The sequence below is a fragment of the Tachysurus vachellii genome, chromosome 1, assembly GCF_030014155.1.
Source record: "Tachysurus vachellii isolate PV-2020 chromosome 1, HZAU_Pvac_v1, whole genome shotgun sequence".
NCBI lineage: Eukaryota > Metazoa > Chordata > Actinopteri > Siluriformes > Bagridae > Tachysurus > Tachysurus vachellii.
Window position 1 is genome coordinate 35,216,306 of NC_083460.1, and position 24,366 is coordinate 35,240,671.

Sequence of the window (24,366 nt, forward strand, 5' to 3'; positions counted from 1 at the left end):
CCAAAACCGCGAAGTCCAAGGGAAAAGAAAAATCCAATGAGAAAAAAAAAATTACTCCCAATATCGGCCGGTCCAGGCTGCAGCTGTCCTGCTGGGTCCTGGTCTGGCGGAATCCTTCTGTCACGAACGTGGGGTAAAAACGGACCCAAATGCAGGACAGCTAAACGAAAACAGGATTTATTAACTATAAAAAAAACCACGAAACAGGACAAAGACAATATCAGACGAAGACAACAGAGTATTCCGCGCTGCACAAGGCAACGCGGCTCAACTAAATACTAATGATAATCATGACACATGAGGGACAGGTGTGCAGAGGTGGGGAGGAAAAGACAAGGGCGGGGCAGACACGTGAACAAAGAACATAAACAAAAAGGCACATGGCCAAAGTCCGGGCAGAGTCCTGACAGCATCACACGGCATCACGATCGTTTTTCGTCCCATGAGCTAATTCTCACTAGATCAATTAAAATTTTGCACTGACAACATCAACAAAATCTCGAAGATGCATGGAAACTAGGATTCAGAACCCTCAGTGGACAAGTATGTTTATTTGTCATAGACTGCCCTTTGTCATTTTCTGTCTGAAAATAAATTGAACAAAGAACCATAATATTTCCTTCCCACAAAAACCCTTTCCCTCAGTAAGCTAGCTTCATCAATGAGTGCATTCTGTGAGTGTTTACCCAGTAATCAGGTTTCCTATTAAAGCAACAATCAAGGATTTCATTTGAATGCAGTCTTTGCCCTGGTGGTTCATTTCACATTTTATTGATGTCCAAAAATAATTCAGGGGAAAACCTCTACTGTTTAAGCTTAAATTAGCAAAGAACTGGTACAATTTGTAGTTGAGGCATATTAAGGTGCCTGTTCATTAGGCATCAGGCAGAATTTAAACAAAGTAAACTAAAACTGCTTTTGACAGTTCTGCTGGTGTCGATTAGGGATTGCATTGATATATGCTTATTACATCTTTAAGCATATGCCTGGGTCATTCTGCAAAATCTTAAGTAAGTCTTCCCTCAGTGGAGCCGGTCACGCATGCTGAATAAATTAGAATTAAGTTTAATGTAAATGATACCGTAGTACTGTTGAATTCTTGAATCTGACTGGTTAGAAGGTGATTAATTGATTATTTCTATAACAGCATCTGGAGCAAAAAATATTATATGGCATCTATTAAAAAAAATGCAAATTGCTGAGGTCTAACAGGAATAAAACTCTTTGAGGTGTGTTAAAATTTCACACCGTGGTGATGTTGAATATTTGGATCTGTTTTGCTTAATCTGTGCATCTTATAATTAAATCTCATTTTAAAAGAGTTCTAGACATTTTAAAAGAGACCCCTAATATTTAAATAATCAGAGTGACATCTGCTCGGGTCTGCTGAGACTCTGATGAGCTCTTGAGACATTTCAGCCAATACTACGGAGGCAGTGCCAGAGACATGGAGGAGGCAAATCTTTATCCTGTGCAATATAACAAGCACATGCAGCACATTTACGGTCCGCTTCCCATACCCTATTCCTGTGAGAGCTTTTTCCTTAAACCAAGCTAACATAAAAACATAAAAGACTTGTGCTAAGTAATGGCATTTTTGCCCATCAACAAATGAAAATAATATCTAAGACAACATTCTCTTCTTCAGAGAGCTAAACTATTTTTAGACGCATATTAGAGCCTGGTTCCACAGGAGGAAATTGGAGGTTCCATTGGATGCTTGGCCGGTGTCTTCCATTGGGTGAAAGAATTAAGAGCAGCTCTGTAAGGTCAAGATAGCCTGCTGGTTTGAATTTCGCATGGGCGTGCTGCTTTTCTCTCTGAGGAGAGAACTCTGCCAGTTCCTGCTGCCATCTGCCCTCCTCTTCCAGTTCATCAGAACAGCTCAAGATGCCAGGCCCAGGTGCCAGGCCATCGCAGCTCGGCAGATGACAGTTTTGAACTGCTGCTGTGAGGTGCTGGCACTCTGCCAGATTGAGCTCACGGTAACAGCTCTTCGTTCATTATTGCCCTCTCACACCTTCGTTGTGCATGGCGTCAATCTCTTTGAGGTTTGGTCTTGCAATCAACGCCTTTGATAGTGCAGACTAAAAAAGCAATGGGAAATGACAATTCAGCTGCAGATTCTTGCCCCTAGGACCATATGCGAACAAGAGCTATGATCTTCTGTTATTGGTGTGGCAATATTAACAGATGAGAGGTTGAATTGATCCGTGAGTTTAATACGGAGGCACCAGTGGAGAGACGACCTGCTGGGAGAGACCAGCTGGAAGAACAGGACCTTAGATGATCCTTTATTTTACCCAGACTCTGAAAGCTACAGATCATTTATGTTGAAAATGTTTTTATTCTTTGTTCCCTCCAGGTTCCATTACCCCACTACCACCATCCACCACCACCAGCAATGCCACTTTCTATCTTTTTAAACATCTCTTGCCAGAAATATATCTCAAAGCGTGATGTCCGACATCCTAAATTCATCTCTTTCAGCCATTTTGCAATCATTGAAAGCCAGTTCCATCAAAGCCAGGCAATCAGAGGAACGAGCATTTGAATAGAGAGTTGCTTGTCGGTGTGCCCTTTGGAAAATGCTTCCCATTTCTTGCCATTTTCCAGCAGAAAGAGCAGAATTATATCTACCATATGTGACTTCATTTATCATGGATTACTCAGGCTGCGATAAAGCAAAACTTTCCCAACAGACAGCTTATGTGCATTCTGTAAAATAATAATTTTGTGTAATAAAGGGCATGGTTAATCAGTTAAAGAAACCAATCACCTAAAAGTGAACTGAAGAAATCATCAGAAAACATTCCTAGATAATAAATCGCTATCTTGCTTAGTTCAAAGTCAACCTAAACTTAAAAGCATAAACCATGCTCTTCATCATTACTTCCGTTTAGGGACGTTTACAGACTCTTTGTGAAATTTTCGATGTGAAAATTGTCACTACAGCAGTAAGCACATGGCAAGCGATGTGTTTTAAGCAACACTGATTTACCAGAGGCAGGATGTGGGTGTGACAGGTTAGTGGTGTACATGTTACATTTACAGCATTTAGCAGACACCCTAATCCAGAGTGACTTACATTTTTATTTCACATTATAAAACTGAGCAATTAAGGGTTATGCTTAACCAGCATTGGCACCTTGGTGGACTTGGGATTCAAACTTATTCCTTCTAATCAGAAGCCCAACACCTTAACCATTAGACTACTAAATCCCTGGAGGCTTGGCGGATATCACATTTTCCTCACACCTTCTGGGGTTGCATGTGGGTACTTTGGACTCCTCCCTAGTTTAAAGATATGTGTAGGGTGATTTTCAACACTAAATTGTCTGTAGTGTGTGATTGTGTTTGTGTGTTGATCATTTTTTTAATCAATTTTGTTTGTTAATAGTTTTGTTAATAATTTATTTAAGCTACAGTTCAAATGCAGTTACTCAAGTTGTAATAATCAGCACCAAATAGTTAGTTTTTTTAATTCTTTTCATGAGATACAAACAGTACTTTTAACTAGCAATGTTAACTAGTATGTTTAACTAGCTATGGAAGATTTGCAAGAACTACAATGGAAGAGAAGGAGAAAGACCAAATATGAGAGAACTGTGTCCAACCTTACGATAACTCATCAGTTGTAATGTTTTCCTCCTCATTTCAGCCCTGATGGCAAACCTTTTAGGATTTTCTGTGTTATTTTTTAAAGCAGGTATCTGCAGTTATGAATAATAGACAGCTGTATGACTCAGCCCGGGTGCATTGAGAGGCAAAAGAGCATCAGTGGGATGGGAGGAGCCGCACCTGCACCAAAGCGCCTTTTGAAACTTAGCTGCAGCCATTCTGAAGAAATGTTTTCAGCCCTTGAACCACGGATAGGCAATTAATCTGCAGCTTTGTGTTTACCTTTTTTCCAAGGTTATCTGGTGGGATTTTTTTTTTTTTTTTTTGTGCTGTTATGTTATGACAGAAAAGCGACATTTAGTCAGTCGTTCAGTGTGGGCAGTTTCACTCTGGCTGAATCACGGCACAGTCACATCCTTTCGGGGGATTGTTTGGTTTGGTTTTATGCATAATTCTTTGCCTGATCAAGTATGAATAGGCAAAAGGATGCATTTGCGTCTCAGGTTGTCGGAAAGGGGTGAAGCAATCTGAATCGCAATTTGAAATGGTTCATTCAAAGGTTAAGTTCAAAGGGATCTTTTCAGACGAATTTCTCATTCATGACGAAAATGATTTCAAGTGCCTGAGTACATCCTAACTTGAACCTGTGCCAAGCTGTTGAACTGTAGTAGCAACTCTAAATCACTTGCCAGTACTATTTTCTATCCACAAACAGATTCACTAATGAGTTCTGCTACACCTGTGCAACTACAGAGTGAACAAGTTTATTTTTATTTTTTATAGTAGTTAATATGTAAGAAAGTTGATGGTGGAAAGTGCTCTTGTATATAATAATCAATAGGGCAGTTTGATGTCTCCCAGTGTGAAGTGGGATTACTGCTACCATCCCAACATTGATTATTTTGCTCTAACGGTATGTCATGAAAAGTTTTGTCCATTGTATACCATAACAGTTTGTCAATTTATCAATAAAAACACATCATGATTTTTACCATTTACAGTTACATTGGCAGAAATCTCCCTTTCTGAGGGCACGGCATGACCACGTCTGTCATGTCAATTTACTTTAGTTGTACTTTACAATGCCATGCACTCTTTTTTCTCTTCTAGTCTTGTCTCTGCCCCTGCCCTGTCATTGGTGTGTTTCCCAACTGTGTTCATCTTTTCAGTGTTAAGCACTTAATTAGTTAGTCTATATAGACCCTGCTGTTTCATTTTCTCATTGTAAGTACTTTGAATTATCCATATCTAGCATTATGCCTCTGCTTTACATTTACATTTACATCATTTGGCAGACGCCCTTATCAAGCGCAACTTACATTTTTTTTTATACAGCTGAGCAATTGAGGGTTAAGGGCCTTGCTCAGGGGCCCAACAGAGTCAGTTTGGTGGACCTGGGATCGAACTCACAACCTTCCGATTGTTAGCTCAACACCTTAATCACTAGGCTACCACACGCCCTTGTTTTCCAATACCTCGTATCTTAGGTTTCTTGTGTTTTGATTTACAAGTATGTTGCTTACCTGTGCTCTGATACACACTGATGCTATCACTTAAATTAAACAAATAAAACACACTTTGAAATTTCACAACGTATATACAGTATGTTTAATACTGTGGCAAATCTACAAGACAAAGTTATTTCCTATAATCTGTTACATTATAACGGCTATAAATATTTATCCCCTCACCAGCAATCTTTTTTCTCTTGAAGTTATTAAGACAGAAAAAAACATCTTGTCCTTCAGGTGAAACTGAAATGTGCACACTCCTAAAGCAGAAACTTACTGACAATTATAATGCATTGACACTCTAAAGTATTAAATATTATTAAGCACTGTGCAAAAACACACTAATTGTTTTCTGACATTTGTGTTACAAAATGGCATTTCAGAACCAAATGAAATTTTAAAGACAAATATTTGTATTTGAGTAAAGAAACAAAAATGAATGCTGGCTGTTAGAATAGAACAAATCCAATTTGCTCAGAAGCTCCAGAAGAACAATTGTAGATTCTCTCAAGATGCTGAGAAATCTTATTTTTCAATTTCCTTATGAAGACACACAAAAAAAAGTGCAGTTAGTCATATTCGGTCTCTAAAGCAAACGATTTTATCCAGGGCTTTAAAAAAATATGTGATCAAATCCTTGGATGTACAAAGACAAATTGTGATAATTTTACCGAATTGTTAAATTTTACTCACATGGAACCAATGTACACAATTAATGTAAGTAAAGTCATTAAGCTTTTTTTTTATTCAAAGCATTGTCACATTAGATATTAATTTTGTTTAGTTTAGTATTATTTACTGGTCTATATTTTTTCTATGTAGAAAATCAATTTTATTATATTTAAGCACAGCATGCCTTAGACTTATGAACAGTACTCTATATATGATGTCTTTAACACATGCACTACATACTCTGTGTAAATATGCGCAGAAAAAAAAGAATAATATAGTAGTCAGTTATTTAAAATAGGAAAGCACAGATGGCGCAAGGAGTGGTATTGCATCAGGTTATTGAAATACGCAGTGTATTCGCCACGGCTCTCACTGTGGCACCGAGCAGGGTCTCAGTTCTTTTTTCCCTTCCTACTTGGCATGCAAATGCAGGGCTAGTCATTGTCCTTAGCACTGGATCAAAAGGACTCTTCTCTAATACTTCTAAGACCTTATTACTATGCATGACAGAATAAACAACTATTAAACACTAATAAATTGCAGCATATCTAATATCTATTTGTCTGAATAATAACTGTTAGATAATGTAGCTCATAATGAAGATGTGGATCTCACTTATCAAGTCTAAGTGCAATCTGACATGATTAGCTTTCCTGTAGAATTTTCCTTTAAATTGGCGGTTTAATTTCTCCAAGGTGCCATGAGATCTCTAATAGATCTTGGTTGCAATTTAGAGCAGTCTTTACACATGCATTTTGTAGTAAATGGCCATTTTCGGCTGGTGAAGTACTGTTTCCTTCATGAAGCATGCGTTCGTTTTAGCTGGTTTACTGTTGCATGGCTAAAGTACATTATCAATCTACAGTACAATGCAGTGAGGAGAAATAAGCATTCAGACACTTTTGTTTGTGCTGTTTAATATACTTCCAGTCCGTACATCCACTTCAATTTAACACACAGTGATCTTTTGATGTTTAAAAATTATATAAATATATATTCACAAGCTTATTTAAATGCATTTTAAAAAACAGTGTTCACAGGGGACAAGTATTTAACACTATGTTAAACACAGCATGTCAGAAAAAAAAGTCAAACAACAATGAGAGTATTATGAGCAAAAGCTGAAAAAAACATGATATAGCAGCTCAGAATAGAATGTAAGGGTAAAAATGTAGAGCATATGTTGTAAATAATAAATACAAAACTAAGTCTAAGTAGCTTTACTCTTATTGGTTCCTTTTTTTGACACTTATATAGATATACAGTGCATCAAGAAAGTATTCATAGCGCCTCTATTTTTCTACATTTGTTACAGTCTTATTCCATTAAATTCATGATTGTCCTCAAAATTCCACAAACAATACCCCAATATATATATATATATATATATATATATATATATATATATATATATATATATATATATATATATATATATATTCACAGATTCTGCTACTGTTTGGAAAGATTTCATTCTCTGTTCAACAAAAGACAAATCACTTAGACAAACCAGAACTCTATTGGAACAATATATTTCAGATTAAACAAAAAAAGAACTCTTTGGCAATAACTCTCATTTGGAGAAAGTTTGTGTGAATGATAAAACGTACACCATCTCCATACATCATGATATGGGGCAGTGTCTCTGCAGATGGTACTGAGGTATTACATGCCATTTTAAGGCATGACATAAGGCATTTTACCTCACACCTCCAGGGTTGTGGGTTCAATTCCTGCCTCCGCCTTGTGTGTGTGGAGTGTGCATGTTCTCCCCGTGCCTCGGGGGTTTCCTCCGGGTACTCCGTTTTCCTCCCCCGATCCAAAGACATGCATGGTAGGTTGATTGGCATCTCTGGAAAATAGTGTGTGATTGCGTAGGTGAATGAGTGTGTGTGTGCCCTGCGATGGGTTGGCACTCCGTCCAGGGTGTATCCTGCCTTGATGCCCGATGACGCCTGAGATAGGCACAGGCTCCCCGTGACCCGAGGTAGTTCGGATAAGCGGTAGAAAATGAGTGAGTGAGTGAGTGAATGGAGATATATAGCAGGAGATTTGAATCTGATTGGTCAAGATTTTGAGCAGATTTGGGAGAGGATTGACGTTTTAACAAGACAGCTAAAATAAATCGAGACCGTCCATGGCCTAATCAATCTCCTGACTTGAATCCCATTGAAAGTTTACTGAGGATTCGAAAGTTGCAAATCCATCAGAGAAACCCTAGTAATCTTGGGGTATTGAAAAGGATTTGCCAAGAAGAAAAGCCAAAATTGAACCACAATGCTGCAAAAAGTTAATTACTTCTTTCAGTAGATGTCTGGAAGCTGTAATTGCCAATAACTACTTTGGAATAAAGTTAATGTTGTTAATTTGTCATTTCTTTTTCTCTATTAAATAATTAACAATGTTTCAGTACATATTTATCCTCATTGTCATTTTTTTAACTTAAGCATTGCTAATAGTATTATCACACTAAATAAACGTTTCCCAGTCAGAAAAATGTATGAATTTTTTTTTCTCATAATATATAAACATTTATTAGCAAGTATCATTTTCTTGGCGCACCAGTCACCCTAGGATTTTAGCCCTGTAAATTTGCTGGAGTGAAATAATTGTCTGCCACTTAATCCAATGATTTTGGAACAGATAGTTAAACAAATGGCATCTTAGCTAGCTAGATTTTGTCTTCATTTTTGTTTTTACATGCTGATGTCTACATAGTCCACAACCCATTCTCCTGTTTTCCATATTAACTGCCACGTCATGTAAGAAAACGCATCTTTTACATTTCGTATCCTTTCATTTTCAAGTAAACTGGATTTCTACCTGGTCTGACCCTTGTTTAATTTTGCCATCCTGTGTACATTCTGTTTAAAGTCAAATATATTTATATTTTCTTAGATCCCCAATGAGACAAATCTGTGGAATAATCATGATTTAAGCTTGCACTTGACTTTATGGTGCCAGAAGTGCCGATGTTCCGGTCTGCCGGGGTAGTGCAATAAAAATGACAGAGGCTAACAGGTTAGATAAGGAAAGTTTCGCAAGTGGTGGTGGAGTTGAGAATAGCGTCCAGATTGATAACCATTACAGATAATATCTGCACCTCCTCCAGGGCATACTTGTCAGTTTGTGGAGTACCTTTTAGTAAAGATGATAGGAAGGAGTGTGAGAAGAAGTCATTCCTGCTGACAGCTATCAAACTGTACAACTGTACTGAAACCAGACTTGGACAATATCAGGATCAGTGGGTTTGTAGACTGTTCATGGTTGATAGCCAGTAAGGTGGCGCAGCAAGGAAAACTCCCTGAGAGGAAATTAGGAAGAAACTTTACATCAAAACAGACACTCAAGCCAAGGGTTTATTCGGAGCCCTATGAGAGCCATAATGTTATACTATTAATTTTTGTCATATTTTCTATTCAGTCAATTAAAAGCGATTGGCACTGAAAGTAGAATAATGCATTTTTATGAAAGAAGAAATGCTAACAGAACTATTTATTCAAATTGATGCACTATTAACTTGATGATACTACTAAAAGGTCCAGGCCATATTTAGTATAGTGTTTAAATTTGAAACTGTTTTAAATGAAAATATCTAATAGTAAGAAAGACATTTAAGCACTCACTCAGGCTCATCTTTGTTAAGAACATAAAATACATGTCCTTTGACTCAAATCTCTCTTTTCCTCACACTTACTTTTCAAAATATACGTAGGTTTTTCCTCTTTTCAACCATTTTAAGCAGAGTTTTAGCTCTGAGAGATACAGGTCAGGTGTGAATTATAGAAAATGTTGAGTAGTTTCTTGTGCAAGCTGACAATAATAGTAGAATTATAAATTATAAAACAGCACAAATTACAGAATAGAGATGTGAAATGTAAGGTAAATGGTATTATGTGTATTGAAATGAGATCTTTATGATTAGAGCAGCAGCTCATACAAGTGAGACTTGTTTTGAAACCCAAAAAGGTAGCCATATGAGATTTTCTAAAACAGCAGAGGGTGAGTTGCTGAATATTCAGAGCAAAAATAAACATTTGAAATAAAGCAATACTTCAGGATTTATTTTATGTTTTGCCAATTCATTCATCCATCGTTCCATCCATCATTTCATCCATCCATCCATCCATCCATCTGTCCATCCGTCCATCCATCCATCATTTCATCCATCCACCCATCCATCAGTTCATCCATCCGTCCGTCCGTCCATCCATCCATCCATCCATCCGTCCATCCATCCATCCATACATCCACCCACCAAAAAGCATCCAATAATGCACTTTTGCCATGCTATCTGATTCGTATAATTAGCACTGAATCAACAGATGTCCCTAGTTCCCTAGTTGACACATTTAGCTGTAAGTAAAGAGTAATACCAAAGCGCTGCCTCCTCTGATTCAGGTGTATTGAGTCAGTAAAGCAAACATCTGCCGTACAGAAACATTCACTCTGACTTCTTATAGTTCTCTTATAGCACATGGGGATTAATGACTCCCTCTGTTCTGCTCCACACCAATGGTCCATAATGAGGCAATGATTACAAGAATGAAGCATATTTTTGTGCCTACTCAAGCTCCATATTAAAGCTGTTGTCTTGAGTGTTCCAGTAGCTGCTGCAAATTACCATGTGCTGAAGCTGTTATACAAAATATGACTAAAATGGCCTCTATTATTACTAATATATTTTTTAAAAATTAGTTCAATATGTTGAATGGTGAATTTTCTGCTAATCATAATGTGAGCTCTGTAATAAGGCCCATTCTTCTGAAACCTTCAGCACTTAAATAGGCTTTAATGAGAAATCCAAGAGCAAGAGAAACAGGTTGGTAGCATTTAGACTCAGAGACCTCTGACCTGATTATCCTATTATCTCTCAGCCATGCTGTCAGTTTTTCAACTCCAATATTCCCTGGAACTGGAAATGTTAAATTCACCGTGGATCTTCATGTCACATGGCAAATTAATTTATTTTCTAATTTATTAACTTACATCCAGTAAATAATTCTTTTTTCTCTTTTTTTTGCTGACATTTTTCTTCACAGTGGTGAGAGATGACCTTTTTAAAGAGCATCTCCTTAAATATGTAGGTGGTTTGGACAAATAAACCAGAAACGAGACAAGACTGAAGATTTTGCACAATGTTAATGCTCGGCAGGACACTCGATCCTCCACCCGAGAGGAAATTTTGTAAATACCATAGACTTCACATCTGTCGCAACCATGTTTCTTCTCTCAGCCGTGTAATAAAATATACATCTCACCAGGCAATTGTCTGATTACAGTGCTGATGTTTCCTTCACTTGGCTGAGCTGCTAGCTTGAGGCTCAGGAATACACTCAATGATTCTCAGTGTTTAGTCACCTGCTTTGCTCTGACGGACTGGCCTTGATCTCTGAAAGGCGCTGATTCAGTGAACCTACAAGGCTACCTGTTCAGTGTGGGTGTGATGAGTTTACAGAAAAGAAAGGAAAACTGACTTCTTTATCGTTCTTTATAGAAACAGCTTGGCTCTATATTGTGTAATAGCCATATGTTTATAAGATGCACATATGACTTTGAGGCCGAAGATGTCACCCTAACCGCCACAATAATCCTACCATCATGATCGACCACTTGTTACTACTCTGCTGATAAATACAGTTCCATTTCCCTTCAGAAGGTTTTATGTAACATGGTTTGATAACGTCCATCAGAAAGTCTTGAGTCAATAGCTAGCGTCAGAATACAAATAAGGTAAAACCCAGACTTCCTGAGGAGTCAGAAAGTGTGTATGTGAGTGTGTGTATGTGTGTGTGTGTGTGTGTGTGTGTGTAGGGGGTGATGACACCAGAGACCAGCACAGAGCCAAGCAAACTCCTCCCACTAAATCAGCTTGCATCGGCTGAGCTTGTTGCTATGGTGACGGGTCTCAGCAATGAGCTGTGCTTGTTATAAAACTCATAAGAGTTCCCAACGACCCTGAAAATGAGTCGGTCATGTAGTCAAAATAGGCCCACTAAAGGCAGCCTCGCCGCCTCTTCCTTCCTCAACCTCCGTGCTTCTATACAGAATCAGATCCGATAGGATGAACTAACATTTACACATGCGTAACCCAACCCACTGCCTCTGGATCGACTGTCTGCATTAAAGAGCCATTTCAGTGGTACAAGACTAAGTTTGGATTTAAGTGCAGGTCAGCATGACAAAGAACAATTAGCTTCATGTGCTGGATTTAATAGGATTAATTGCATAATTGCATGTTGCAGGCAGACCTGTCTGTTAGGTAGGAACACGTACATGGTTGTATTCACAGGAGGAAAAAGCATGTTTTATTCAATGAATTAGTCCAAGGATGCTAATTGCTTGTTTTGTGGTGGTGAGTTTTTGCCATTTAAAACTGTACTGAAGTATTCCCTCTTGGGATACTCACTGGGATTTAATTTAATACAGTGACAGGAGACCCAGTGAATTGAATTGATTTACTTCAACCCAAAAGTTCCAATGAAAATATTTCAGATATAAGCAATTTTATCTACTGTCTCATTATGGTATTAATAATTGCTTTTAAAGTCAAGCATGAAATTGTCTTATTCCATTGACACATCATTTTGCTTATTTTAATCATTTATTTCTAAAAAGATCTGCAATACATTTTACTTAGCAAATGCAAGTGTATATGTATTTAATAATATCATAAAGATTTTCCTTGCTAAGCAACTAAGCAGTTTTTTTTTTTATCATCATTTCCGGTTGAAGTACAGAATACCTGGTTAATTCTTACAAATCTTTTCTATAGCTTATAGCTATTTGGACAGTTGACTGCAGACTAAAGGATAAAAGGATCTGTGAAAAGCAGAAACTGGAAATGTTATTTGTAGCCTTATAGCTAATATCCCATGGTCCACCAGGCATAGATAACTAGGTAAATAACCTTCCATTTTTTGAAAGGAGAAGCTTTTACTCTGTATCATGGACATCCATTTGCTAATGCCCTGTTACACAATGCATGACCCCAATGTCATTGGTTAGAAGCCATTTATGAGTCCCCGACCAGCTTTTTGGCTTTTATAACCTCTAGCCTTTGATTGCCTCTTGAATTTGCCGACTGCGAAGCGCTCAACTTCTCCTCATTGAGTTGGCGGAGCAGCTTCGTCCCTCGCAGCTGTGTTCCTTTTCTCTCAGCTCTTCTTGGCAGTGATGGAGACTCTCCCTGACTTCCTGTTGCATAAAGCCTGCCTGGCTTTTGTTAACTCCTTTAGTAACACTTGGACTAAGGCTGTTGCAAATACAATTTTTAAACTTTCATAAGCGTTAAAATTTATATAAGAGCTAGATATCAAAGATATCGATATACACTCACTTACCGTCCACTTTATTAGGAACACTTGTACAACCGCTAATCATATCATTTAATCATACAACATCATCAGCCAATCATATTAAAGCAGCAAAAAGCATACAAATCATGCCGAATTGCAGTCCAAGAATTTCAGCTAATGTTCAAACCAAACATCAGAATGGAGAAAAAAATGTGATCTCAGTGACTTTAACCACTGCATAGTTGTTGGTGCCAGATGAACAGGTTTGAGTTTTTCTGCTTATCTCCTGGAGTTTTCATATATAGCAGTCTCTAGAGTCTATGTATAATTAAAAAGCATACTAGTGGGGCTCCAGAATGGAACAGCACATATGCATTCTTTTGCCCCACTCATTCGTTTGTCACAAGTTTAGAACTCAATGATGCCATAGCCATCTGTGGCCAGAAGCCAAGGGAGCAAATTTGGCCGCCTTCTCCTGGATGGGAGGGCACATTGTCACTCCCCTGTCAATCTCAGTGATCCTAGCCAATCGTGGAAATGTATGAGCTCATGTAGACAAAATATACCTTTCCTCTACTCTTCCTGTGATGCAGCATTAGACACAGTTAAAAAAGATTTGTATCAGTCCATGTTAGTCTTGCCGATCCCTGATTGGTTGATGCCGATAGTGCATAATATTAGGCCAAATTTGTAAAGGTTACTGAGGAATGCAACGCTACAGCAGTAACTCCACCTAATTGTGGTCCACATCCTATCACTCTGTTGTCATGAGCATTTAAATAATTCTAAATAAGCATACTCTAATTAATATTGTTTGTCTTGTCTTACAGAAATCTGTCCAAGAACCCACTTACCACTCTCTCCTGGCAGCTCTTCAAGAACCTTCAGCTGGTTGAACTGTAAGTTTTTTAAGGCACTGACTTAAATGATTAATTTATCAGGCTTCCATCATACAGACTCAAACATCCTTCTCAAGTCAAGAAGACTTCACTTGTCATTTCAACTATATATAACGCTGTACGTACTGAAACGAAAGTGTTGACGCTACATAAAGACATATACCTACATAAAACTACAAGGAACTAGGGACTAGAACAATCACACAGTTCCACAGGTTTTTTTTCCTTTTGGTTTACCTTCTCATGCACTATTGTAAGAACTGTAGACAATTCTAATGATTAGTAAAACAGTTGGCAAGATTTGCAGCGATTAGCACGTTCACAGTCACCATGACGTTCTTGGAAGATCCTGTGATTTGGTCAGTATGTGTGAACCTGCAATGTGTCATATCTTTTGCGGAACATTCGAGACATATATCAGAGGTCAGGATGCTCTGCAGCACATCTCCCACAAATCACTGTGATTGTTTAGCGTTTGACGAATGGCTCCTTCTCCAATTAGAGATGCTTGATTGGACGGCAGTGTCCATATGTCTCAATAAATGTCTTCCATTAACTAATGACATAGAGCAAAATTGCACTTTTCGAATGCTATTTATTCTGCAGCCTTTCTGCCGAAGAGCAGACATCGCTTTAGTCTGTCTTTAATTTTATATTCTTTTACTTTGTCATATTGCAGTGGTCATCCTCACTTTTCTAGCCCGACCACTTGCTGATTAAGGATAATCTACTATGAATCACTGCAACACAGGTAATTTGCTGGTTGTACAAGCACCAGGAGTACTATGGCTCACCCATATACGTGTGTATCTGCGTCAGATCTTGGAGCTTCACCACACATCCGTAAGCAAGCGAAGCATTTGAGCTACTTAATTAAGACGTGGCAGTGAAATGTATTGGTTTTGTCTGCTGGGAGCCTGACCTCATTTTCTTGTTTGTCATGAATATTTGTGCACTCTGTGGTTAAATAAGGCGTGCAGTTTGTTAGTAGATCATTGAGGGAGGCGCTGTCATTGTGCCATGCCGGAATTAGTAAAACAATACAGCGCTTGTTGAATTAACATTCTCATGCCAGCCACTCACAACACGATGATTACCAAAGATCTTATTTGCATTCAGGGCCGGAACAAGGATCAAAATTTTTGCGAGGTCGACATTGCAGGAACTTGACCCACTTCGTATTTATTATTCCGCAATGCCCAATGTGTACTACACCAATTACTAGTTTCTAATTAGCTATTATGTTATACTTCCATTTAGGCCTGTGAGGGTAGCAGAGTCTTATGAGGGGTAACAGTGAGTAAAATAACCATGCTACATTTTTAAACTAGTCTCGCAGGAGGAGGTTAATGCAGAATTCAACAATGGTGAAGGTCATGTTTTTTATTTCTGTTTACATACACAGCAATTTAAAAAATAAAATAAAATAATAAAAGAATAAAATAACAAATAATAATAATAATAATAATAATAATAATAAATTCATTCATCTTCTACTGCTTATCCGAACTACCTCGGGTCACGGTAGTCTCAGGCGTCATCGGGCATCAAGGCAGGATACACCCTGGACGGAGTGCCAACCCATCACAGGGCACACACACCCTCTCATTCACTCACACACTCACACACTACGGACAATTTTTCCAGAGATGCCAATCAACCTACCATGCATGTCTTTGGACCGGGGGAGGAAACCGGAGTACCCGGAGGAAACCCCCGAGGCACGGGGAGAACATGCAAACTCCACACACACAAGGCGGAGGCGGGAATTGAACCCCCAACCCTGGAGGTGTGAGGCGAACGTGCTAACCACTAAGCCACCGTGCCCCCTAATAATAATAACAATAATAATAATAATAATAATAATAATTAATAGTTGGTGGTGAAAATCAATACAAATCAATCATTTTTTATTAGCAGTTTTATGTTAATTTGTTTTACTTTTTATTTAAACAGACAAAAAAGAGATTGATACTGTACCATTATAGCATCTTTTGTTCATTTTTAATGATCACACTTAGTGTTGTGTGCTCAGTGTAGTTTAGTGTATTTTGAGAGCTAAACATAATGTGTGATACAAGAGGTTAGAACTAATCATCACTACTGATTTGGCTTTAAAATGCAACATACAGTAAGTCTATATAGATCTTAAATTCTGCCATGACATTATCAGGATTTTGTGGTTTCAATATTAAACTTGACAAATGGACAAAAAAATACCTCATTGTTCTCATTGCTCATTACAGCCTTGTACTGATTGCCGGTGAGTTACAGTATAGTGAAATGCTCTCATCAATTTTTATGGTCAGTTCTTTGAACGAATGCATGCTTGTTTTAAAAATGAGGAGTATTATTTCTGTAGGTTTGAAAAATATGTCATTTGTGTTGAAAATATGTGCCATACTAGGTTTTGCATTCTCAGTAAAATGTTAAAAGTAGGTTTTTTCCCCAAACCTGAAGCCACCATCAGTCACAGTGAATTAGGCTTATATACCAGGTGGGTGTTGCAGTTTGTTTATAATTATTTCAGTGAAGCTCAGCATGAGAATCGCTGATAAAGTGCCCACCTGCACTCTTAGCCCCGCCTGAATCCGGCACAGTCCACTTTATCTTTTCTGACAGAAGAAGCCCTGTCAGTGCTCTAAGCTCTTAGGAACTATATGCGTGTTCACATCTGCAGGATTTGATGATGAGCCCCAATGACTAAAACTGCCGTTAGAATACTCGAGCTCACTCTAGGCAGTTCAGTAGCCAAGTCCAAATGCTACACAAAAGAGCAGCCGGTGGGTTTAGTGTTTGTGAATTTACATCCAGATATATTTTTCAAGAAATATATCTGAGATATAGCTGAATATGTCTGATATACAGCCCTAAATAGGACAAAGATCAAACAACATTTTTCCAGTCTTCAACTGTCCAGTCTTGCAGCCTGTGTCCACTGTATCTTCATGGCTGATATGAGTGGAACCCAAGGTGGTCTTCAGTGAAGTGGTAGCACACTGGTTAAGATGAGGTTTTGAGTTCAAATCCCAGGATAACCAACCTGCTATTGTTGGGCCCTTGGGCAAGGCCCTTAACCCTCAACTGCTTAGTTGTATAAATGATTAAAATATAAGTTGCTTTGGATACGGGTGTCTGCCTAATGCTGTAAATATAATTGTGTTCTGCAATCTGATGCTTTTAAACATGCTACAGTTGTAAAGACTGGTTAACTGAGTCACCACACAGTAGCCTTGATGTTAACTTGAGCTAGTCTGCCTTTCTGCTCTGACCTCACTCATGTCTCTTATCAAAAGGAGTTAAACCTTTGCTTACTAGATGTTTTTCTTATTACATCATTCTGTGTAAAAACTGCTGTATGTAAAAATCCAGCATGTTAAGAATCTTCTGGAAAACTCAAACCAGCTAATTTGACTTTAGAAATCATCCCACCTTTAAAGTGGCTTCCTAATGATCCTATTTTTGCCTCGTTTCAATGTTGGAACATGAACCGCCCTGTATCTGCATGATTTTATGCATGATCGGCTGCTTGGATAATTGCATGACTGTGCATATGCACAGGTGTGGTCAGAGAGTGCACGTTATGTGCACAATGTACTGAATATATATCACCATATTGCCATTGTCCTGGTCTGTGCCTTCAGCCTGATGCATGGAGCACTGCCAGAAAAATCATTTCTCAGTATTACTCCTGTTATACTTGGGCATGTCGCCAAAAAGTGGTCACGGGAAAAATACGACTTACCCAGCACAACATGTCATTCAGTGCAGTTATCTATTCCTGGGTCCTTGGGCTGAGAAGCAGTTATCCTTAGAGGACCCTTGTTTTTTTATTGAACACTATGCGTGTAGACCAATTGTACGTAGATTCTTCATATGCCTTTAAATGTAGATGAATTTTATTGGCGTTTGATTTAAAAAATATATATATTTGAATGCCTGTTCTGTGTTTTTTCATGCCTAAGCAAGAATTGCTAGCACACAAAGGATTACCTTTCTATATGTCAATAAAACAGATTTAGATGATTGATTGTTGTAATTTTACTATTTTTCTGCTCTAGTCCAGTCATCTCTTTTCATCCTTTACCTCTGTTTTATTCAAATGATCCCTCATTCTCTCATTACCAGCTCAAAACTGAGCTAAAAAAATGTTAATCTGTTCCTGCGAATACAGTGCTGTTTCTGACGTGTCGCTCCAGTGGGTGCAAAAGACGACAAAAGAAAATGCATAGAAACCTTGAGGTCACTTCAAAGCCTGGGTTTTCTAGACTGTGGCTGGAGGCTAAATCAAGCAAATAGCACACTACAGATTCATTCAGATTGCATGAAAGGGTTTGTGAAATGACGGAGTGTTTGAAAACATACATTGAAGTGCTGGATTCAGTCTCAGACATAGAGATTATTGGAAGGGCATCATGCTGAGATGAAAGACCATGTATAATGAGATACAGTGCAGTTTGTAGAATCTTTTCATTCAAGTTGAATTGTTGAATTCTGCTATTGTGATGATAATAATAATTTCTAGGTCAGTAATTACTGATGTATAAGGACTGTCCACATATTTGTTTATTTGTTCAACATGTTCCCTGAAAATTACTCTTATTTATCATACAATAGAGTATTGAAGGCAGCAGGATTAATGATAATAGAATATTCATCAATAATCATCAAGTGACCGGCTCCTTGTTGGATAATATGGCCAAGAAAATATTTATGTTTACATATCTGTTATCAATATAATATCTATCATAATATGGAACGGAATTAGTGTCTAGACCCTATTTTATTACCAAATTATCATTTTCACACTTGTTTTGTTGACCTCTAAGCCAAATATGTAGAAATGGTTTTGTCCTCTGTTAGGGCTGCTGCATAAAATCAAAGTACTTCAGCTTTCAGTCTCTAAACGTTTGGGTAGTTTTAGAATAACTCACTGTTGGGTAGTTTGATGTGACCTTTTTTCCTTTTTTAAATATAATTCAAATTTATGTGTCAGTTGGATAATTTCATGTCAGAAGTCATTGATTTTTTTTATTTATTTTTTTTTCTCCACAGCTCTGACAATCATTCTGGCTGCAAAGTAAATGACAGTCTTATATTAATGCGCTTATTCTATGATACAATTAAAATGTTAATGGTTCATTCACAGGTACTTGTATGTTGAGCACTAAGTTTGAATAAATGTTTTTTTTATTTAATAAAGAAAACTGTTAATTATAGGTAAGCTGGAGTTTTCTATGAGGAGAGGTTTATTTATGATGTGGGAACACTAACGCACGTACGGGTCTGCGTCACGTCACCATATTTCCTGTTACAGCACACTGCAAAGCACTCTGTATTCCTTACTAATGTAACATGTTGCGCTCTTATCACCGTAATGTAACAATTAATCATGTCTCCTATCTGTGCTCTGCTTGACCTGACTGTGTGCAGGCGACTGGAGGGGATTGTGTTCAGCTGTGGCTGTGAGATTCGCTGGATCCAGCTGTGGCAGCAGAGAGGGGAGGCAGGTTTACACACCCAGCAGCTCTACTGCAAAACCGGCGCCAACAAGATCCGCCTGCGTTCAATGAACATCTCTCACTGTGGTATAAACCCTTCCTTAGCACTTTTAATATTCAGAGAGCTGTTACAGTGGTTGCTTTGATATCAAGGCAAACGTATGTTGTATTTCAGAAACAAGTCACTTTGTACACAGTGTGCCAAGGAACGGATTTTAAAAATGTATTCTGGCGAGGTTTAATCTCACGCTTGAGGTATGGCTAAAAGTCAGTCACCAGTCTGTACCAAATAGGTACCAGTGAAATTTCATGCTCATGGGATTTTAAGTGCAGGTCTTAACCAAGAAAGCCTTAACTCCTAAATAGGAGGCCTTTGGGGTAAACAACATGACAATACCCTACGACAGAGATGGGGGACTCGAGTCATATGACTTAACTCGAGTTAGACTTAAGTCACAAATTAGAGACTTGAGACTTGCTTGACAAATATTAAAAAAAGACTCGACTTGACTTTGACTTGAAATTCATGACTTGAGACTTACTTGTGACTTGAACATGTGTGACTTACTCCCACCTCTGCCCTACGATACGACAACTGAGAGCATTTTACTAAACATGATGTTAACCCTTTTTACAAGTACACTGGTGTTCTGTTCTGTTCTCTTCTGTTCTGGCAGAATAGAAATTGACATATCGGAGTCTTCTAATCTGTATATATACAAATGAATTATTATTATCGTATGGCCGAAAGTCTGATATAAAATGAATCAGGACACTGCTGGCTTTCAGAGTGAAATATTTTTTTATCTCTGTTGAGATAAGCTTACAATTTCAGAATTCCAGTGATTCCATATAGCACATTAAAAATTTAGATCCTTAAAATAAAGCACTGGGGTGTCTCAGAGAGCAGAAGCTATAAACATTTGTACAAAAAAGGCGTTTTAATCATTTCTATTAATATATTGCCCCAAGCAAGCTAAGACAATACAGAAAATACATTCACTCATTTTCTACCGCTTATCCGAACTACCTCGGGTCACGGGGAGCCTGTGACTATCTCAGGCGTCATTGGGCATCAAGGCAGGATACACCCTGGACGGAGTGCCAACCCATCGCAGGGCACACACACACTCTCATTCACTACGGACAATTTTTCCAGAGATGCAAATCAACCAACCATACAGAAAATATAAAAAAACTAAAACTTCTTAAAGCCCTGAGTATCTACTTTCATAAGCGCCATTAACCAAAACTATGACCCCTGGATAAATATAACTGCTAATAATGTGATACGCTCAAAAGATATATATATACTACCAGATTGGCCAAATTTATTTCTAGAAAGAACTAAACACTCAAAGACAAACAGTTTACCTCTTTAACCCACAATAACCATGTAAAATCTTTATAAATATGAGATCCATTGCAGTGCACAGACAATTTCAGAGCATTTTCATATCTGTTAATCTATGTGCCAAATCTAAATCAGTGTGAAATGAGTACCTTTGCTTTGTTTGCTAGTTTGGATTGGTTTCACATAAAACGCAAAGACAAAAAGCAAAACGCAAAACTGGCTTAGAGGCGTACGAGGCTCAACAGCATGGTCACTGATGCTTTGCCAAGTGTGCATAGAAATCACAAAATCACCCATCCATGGAAAAGATGGAATAATGAAATAATTACATGCATAGCTAAATCATTTTGTGTATTTGATCCAGGTTTTATATTCTCTCTCTTTTTTTTTTTGGCAACCCAAATATCTAGAACACGTGATGTGTCTGCAGTGTTACAGTTCTCTTCTTTGGTTGGGTTTGGTTTAGTTAATCAACTTGTATGTACAAAAAATGTCACTCACAGCCCAAAATACACAAGTTCGGTTCCATTTTGTTCCATTTCTTTGGTCGATTCGATTCAGAGTCGGGTCTGTTTCTTGCTGCAATTGACTTATATTAGAAATCTCTTGATAGCAGAAAGAGATCATGTTTCGGGGCTGCGTGTGATTGCTGTGGTCTCACACAGAGGAGGAAATTACAGCAGGGTTTTCAAACCAGGGATTAAAATAGACTATATTTGAAAGTACCTTAAAGCATTTACCTTTGAAACAGTCTAACGTTTGATTTTTCCATTTCAGTAAAAAATTTTGGCCAGGTGGTGCAACAATCTTAAATTAAAAATCTACTACAACCAGCTGAGAATTCACTGTATCTCTCATCTCCCCATCAACCCCCTTGAGTGGCTATAGATTATTCTTACAAGAATCCTAACACAGAGCTCGATCTTGTCTTCTTTCTAATGCAGACCTCCCTGATATCAGCGTAACTCACAGTAACCTGACAGTGATGGAGGGAGACAACATCACAGTGAGCTGTAACGGTTCAGGTTCCCCATTACCTGATGTGGACTGGACCGTGAAAGGACTCCACTCTATCAACACACACCAGGTGATGGCCACTCGCCTGCTACATGTTCATAGAGCTCATAGATTCTCACATACACATATATTGATACCCCTATTATGCTATCTGGTATTTGTTTCTCTGCCCTCTAGTCAAACTTCAATTGGCCAAAGATTCACTCCGTCAACCTCACTCTTGTCAACGTAAGCCGGGACGACAACGGCTTCGTCCTCACCTGCATCTCTGCGAACGTGGTTGGCATGACCAACATGTCTCTTCAGCTGGCTGTGCAATGTAAGTGGCCCTTACTCTTTTAGTGGAATCGTAATGAATTGAGCATTTTTGTGCTAGATGCCTTTAGGGAAATCATTTTATCGGCAGTATAATATTTAATTGAAGATGTCAAAATGTTAAAAGCTTTCGAAGTATTATTATATTCAAACAGTCTCGAGAGGTTGTAATTATTATATGAAATCAACTCAGACTTAGCATTGTCTGCTTCTGCTTTTCCTTATAATGCTGCAAGGGTTTATTCTTTTGCCACATTTTCTTTTGGTGCATTCTTAAAAAAATATATTTTGCATTTACATAATCTCAATTTAGCTGCAAAAGACTTGAATTACAGTCTACAATATTTACCATAACAAGAATAGACAGTGTACAATTACAGTGGATAATATCTGGCATATAATAACAACACAAACTCTTAAAATTCAAGGATGCTGCCTGCACATCTGCTCAAAGCAAACATTGTGTAACAGCCGTAACTGCCGAAACATTAGCTTGGTAAATGCCTGAATGTGTTTGTATACTACCTTCAATTACTTTCCAATTCGTTGTTGTAGATAGTTTTCTTTGACTTTTTAATCCGGTGGATTTACAGTAACTAACGTTCTCACCCTGCAGTGCAGCGATTTTGATTCACAGTGGTTTAATTCCATAGATGAGTTTTTTCACAAATATGCACACATCACACAAGGAGTCAGTTGTTGTGACAGGCAGCCGTGTAATTACATGCATTAAGAGACTATTGGGTTGTCTGAGCTTAACTGGGGTGAAATCTTTAGCGAACGTCTGTAACTGAGGAATGGTAGGTATAAATGATGATATTCATTCATTCATTCATTCATCTTCTACCGCTTATCCGAACTACCTCGGGTCACGGGGAGCCTGTGCCTATCTCAGGTGTCATCGGGCATCAAGGCAGGATACACCCTGGACGGAGTGCCAACCCATCGTAGGGCACACACACACTCTCATTCACTCACGCAATCACACACTAGGGACAATTTTCCAGAGATGCCAATCAACCTACCATGCATGTCTTTGGACTGAGGGAGGAAACCGGAGTACCCGGAGGAAACCCCCGAGGCACGGGGAGAACATGCAAACTCCACACACACAAGGTGGAGGCGGGAATCGAACCCCGACCCTGGAGGTGTGAGGCGAACGTGCCAACCCCTAAGCCACCGTGCCCCCCTAAATGATGATATTATGATGAGCTAAAATGAACTTGATTTAAAAAAGAACATACTATAATACTGACTGAAAACAGTAGTAGTAGATGTTCTGAGTGATTTTTTGCCTTACTGGCTAATCCCAAAAAAATACGCCCATAATAATACAAATGAATTTTTGTTTTTTTCTGAAATTTATCACGGTCCATTGAAAATATCAATTTTAACTTCCTGCACCGCTGCTTTGAGACATTTGTTAAAAGCTCTACACAAAAAAAAAAACTGAATTGAATTGAAATTGTTGCTGTTCAGAGAGCATCATTCTTTACATTATCATTGTTAGGCACTTTAATAGTCAATTTAACAACTGTTTTAGGGATTTAAACGAGTCAGTAGCTGTAAAACATTTAAGTTGGTTCAGGAATATTTCTGTTGAACTGTATTTTTGACCCTTACATATAATTTGCTGGAACTTTATAGGAATTAGTCTCAGTAATAATACTGGCAGCACATATAGACAAACATTTATGAAGACTAACTACAACATGAAGAAATTTTTCGACTACACTACAGTGCACTACATGGCATGGATTGTGAAAATCTTTCACCAAATTCTTGTTTTGTCTTTTAGTTGAATCTCAGCCTGCTAGCAACAGTGAAGCACCGAATATATTACAATATCTGTTGCAGACATGGATCTCTAGGATCATGTTGCAATCTAGGATCCCTAGTTTGATCCTGAGCTCACGTTGTCTTCTGGGATCTCTGATTTTCATTTACCTTAAAAGAAACATTCCAGCAGGTGGATTGGATCTGAATGTTTGTATGCATGTTGTCCTGCCATGGACTGGTGTCCCACCCAGAGTGTATTCTGCAGACTCGTTTGTTAGCTAACGTTTGCTTTTTATTCCAAACCTGTGTGCTGATTACGTCATTTCCCTTTAATGGCACTCTTGAAAATTGCTTAAACTGACGTAATGGCAAATAAATTACCATTCCCTAAATCTCCAT

The 24,366-nt window shown here is 38.2% G+C and overlaps 1 protein-coding gene across 3 annotated transcripts in view; it reads left to right on the forward strand.

The window, feature by feature from the left end:
- Positions 1–24,366, forward strand: part of ntrk3b (neurotrophic tyrosine kinase, receptor, type 3b) — a 126,039-nt gene that overhangs the window by 37,698 nt on the left and 63,975 nt on the right. For all 3 annotated transcript variants that reach the window (XM_060884619.1, XM_060884627.1, XM_060884637.1), the window contains exons 4-7: positions 13,933–14,001; positions 19,435–19,589; positions 21,801–21,943; positions 22,051–22,192. In XM_060884619.1, coding sequence (XP_060740602.1) covers positions 13,933–14,001; positions 19,435–19,589; positions 21,801–21,943; positions 22,051–22,192 — 509 coding nt within the window. The remainder of the gene's footprint in view (positions 1–13,932; positions 14,002–19,434; positions 19,590–21,800; positions 21,944–22,050; positions 22,193–24,366) is intronic.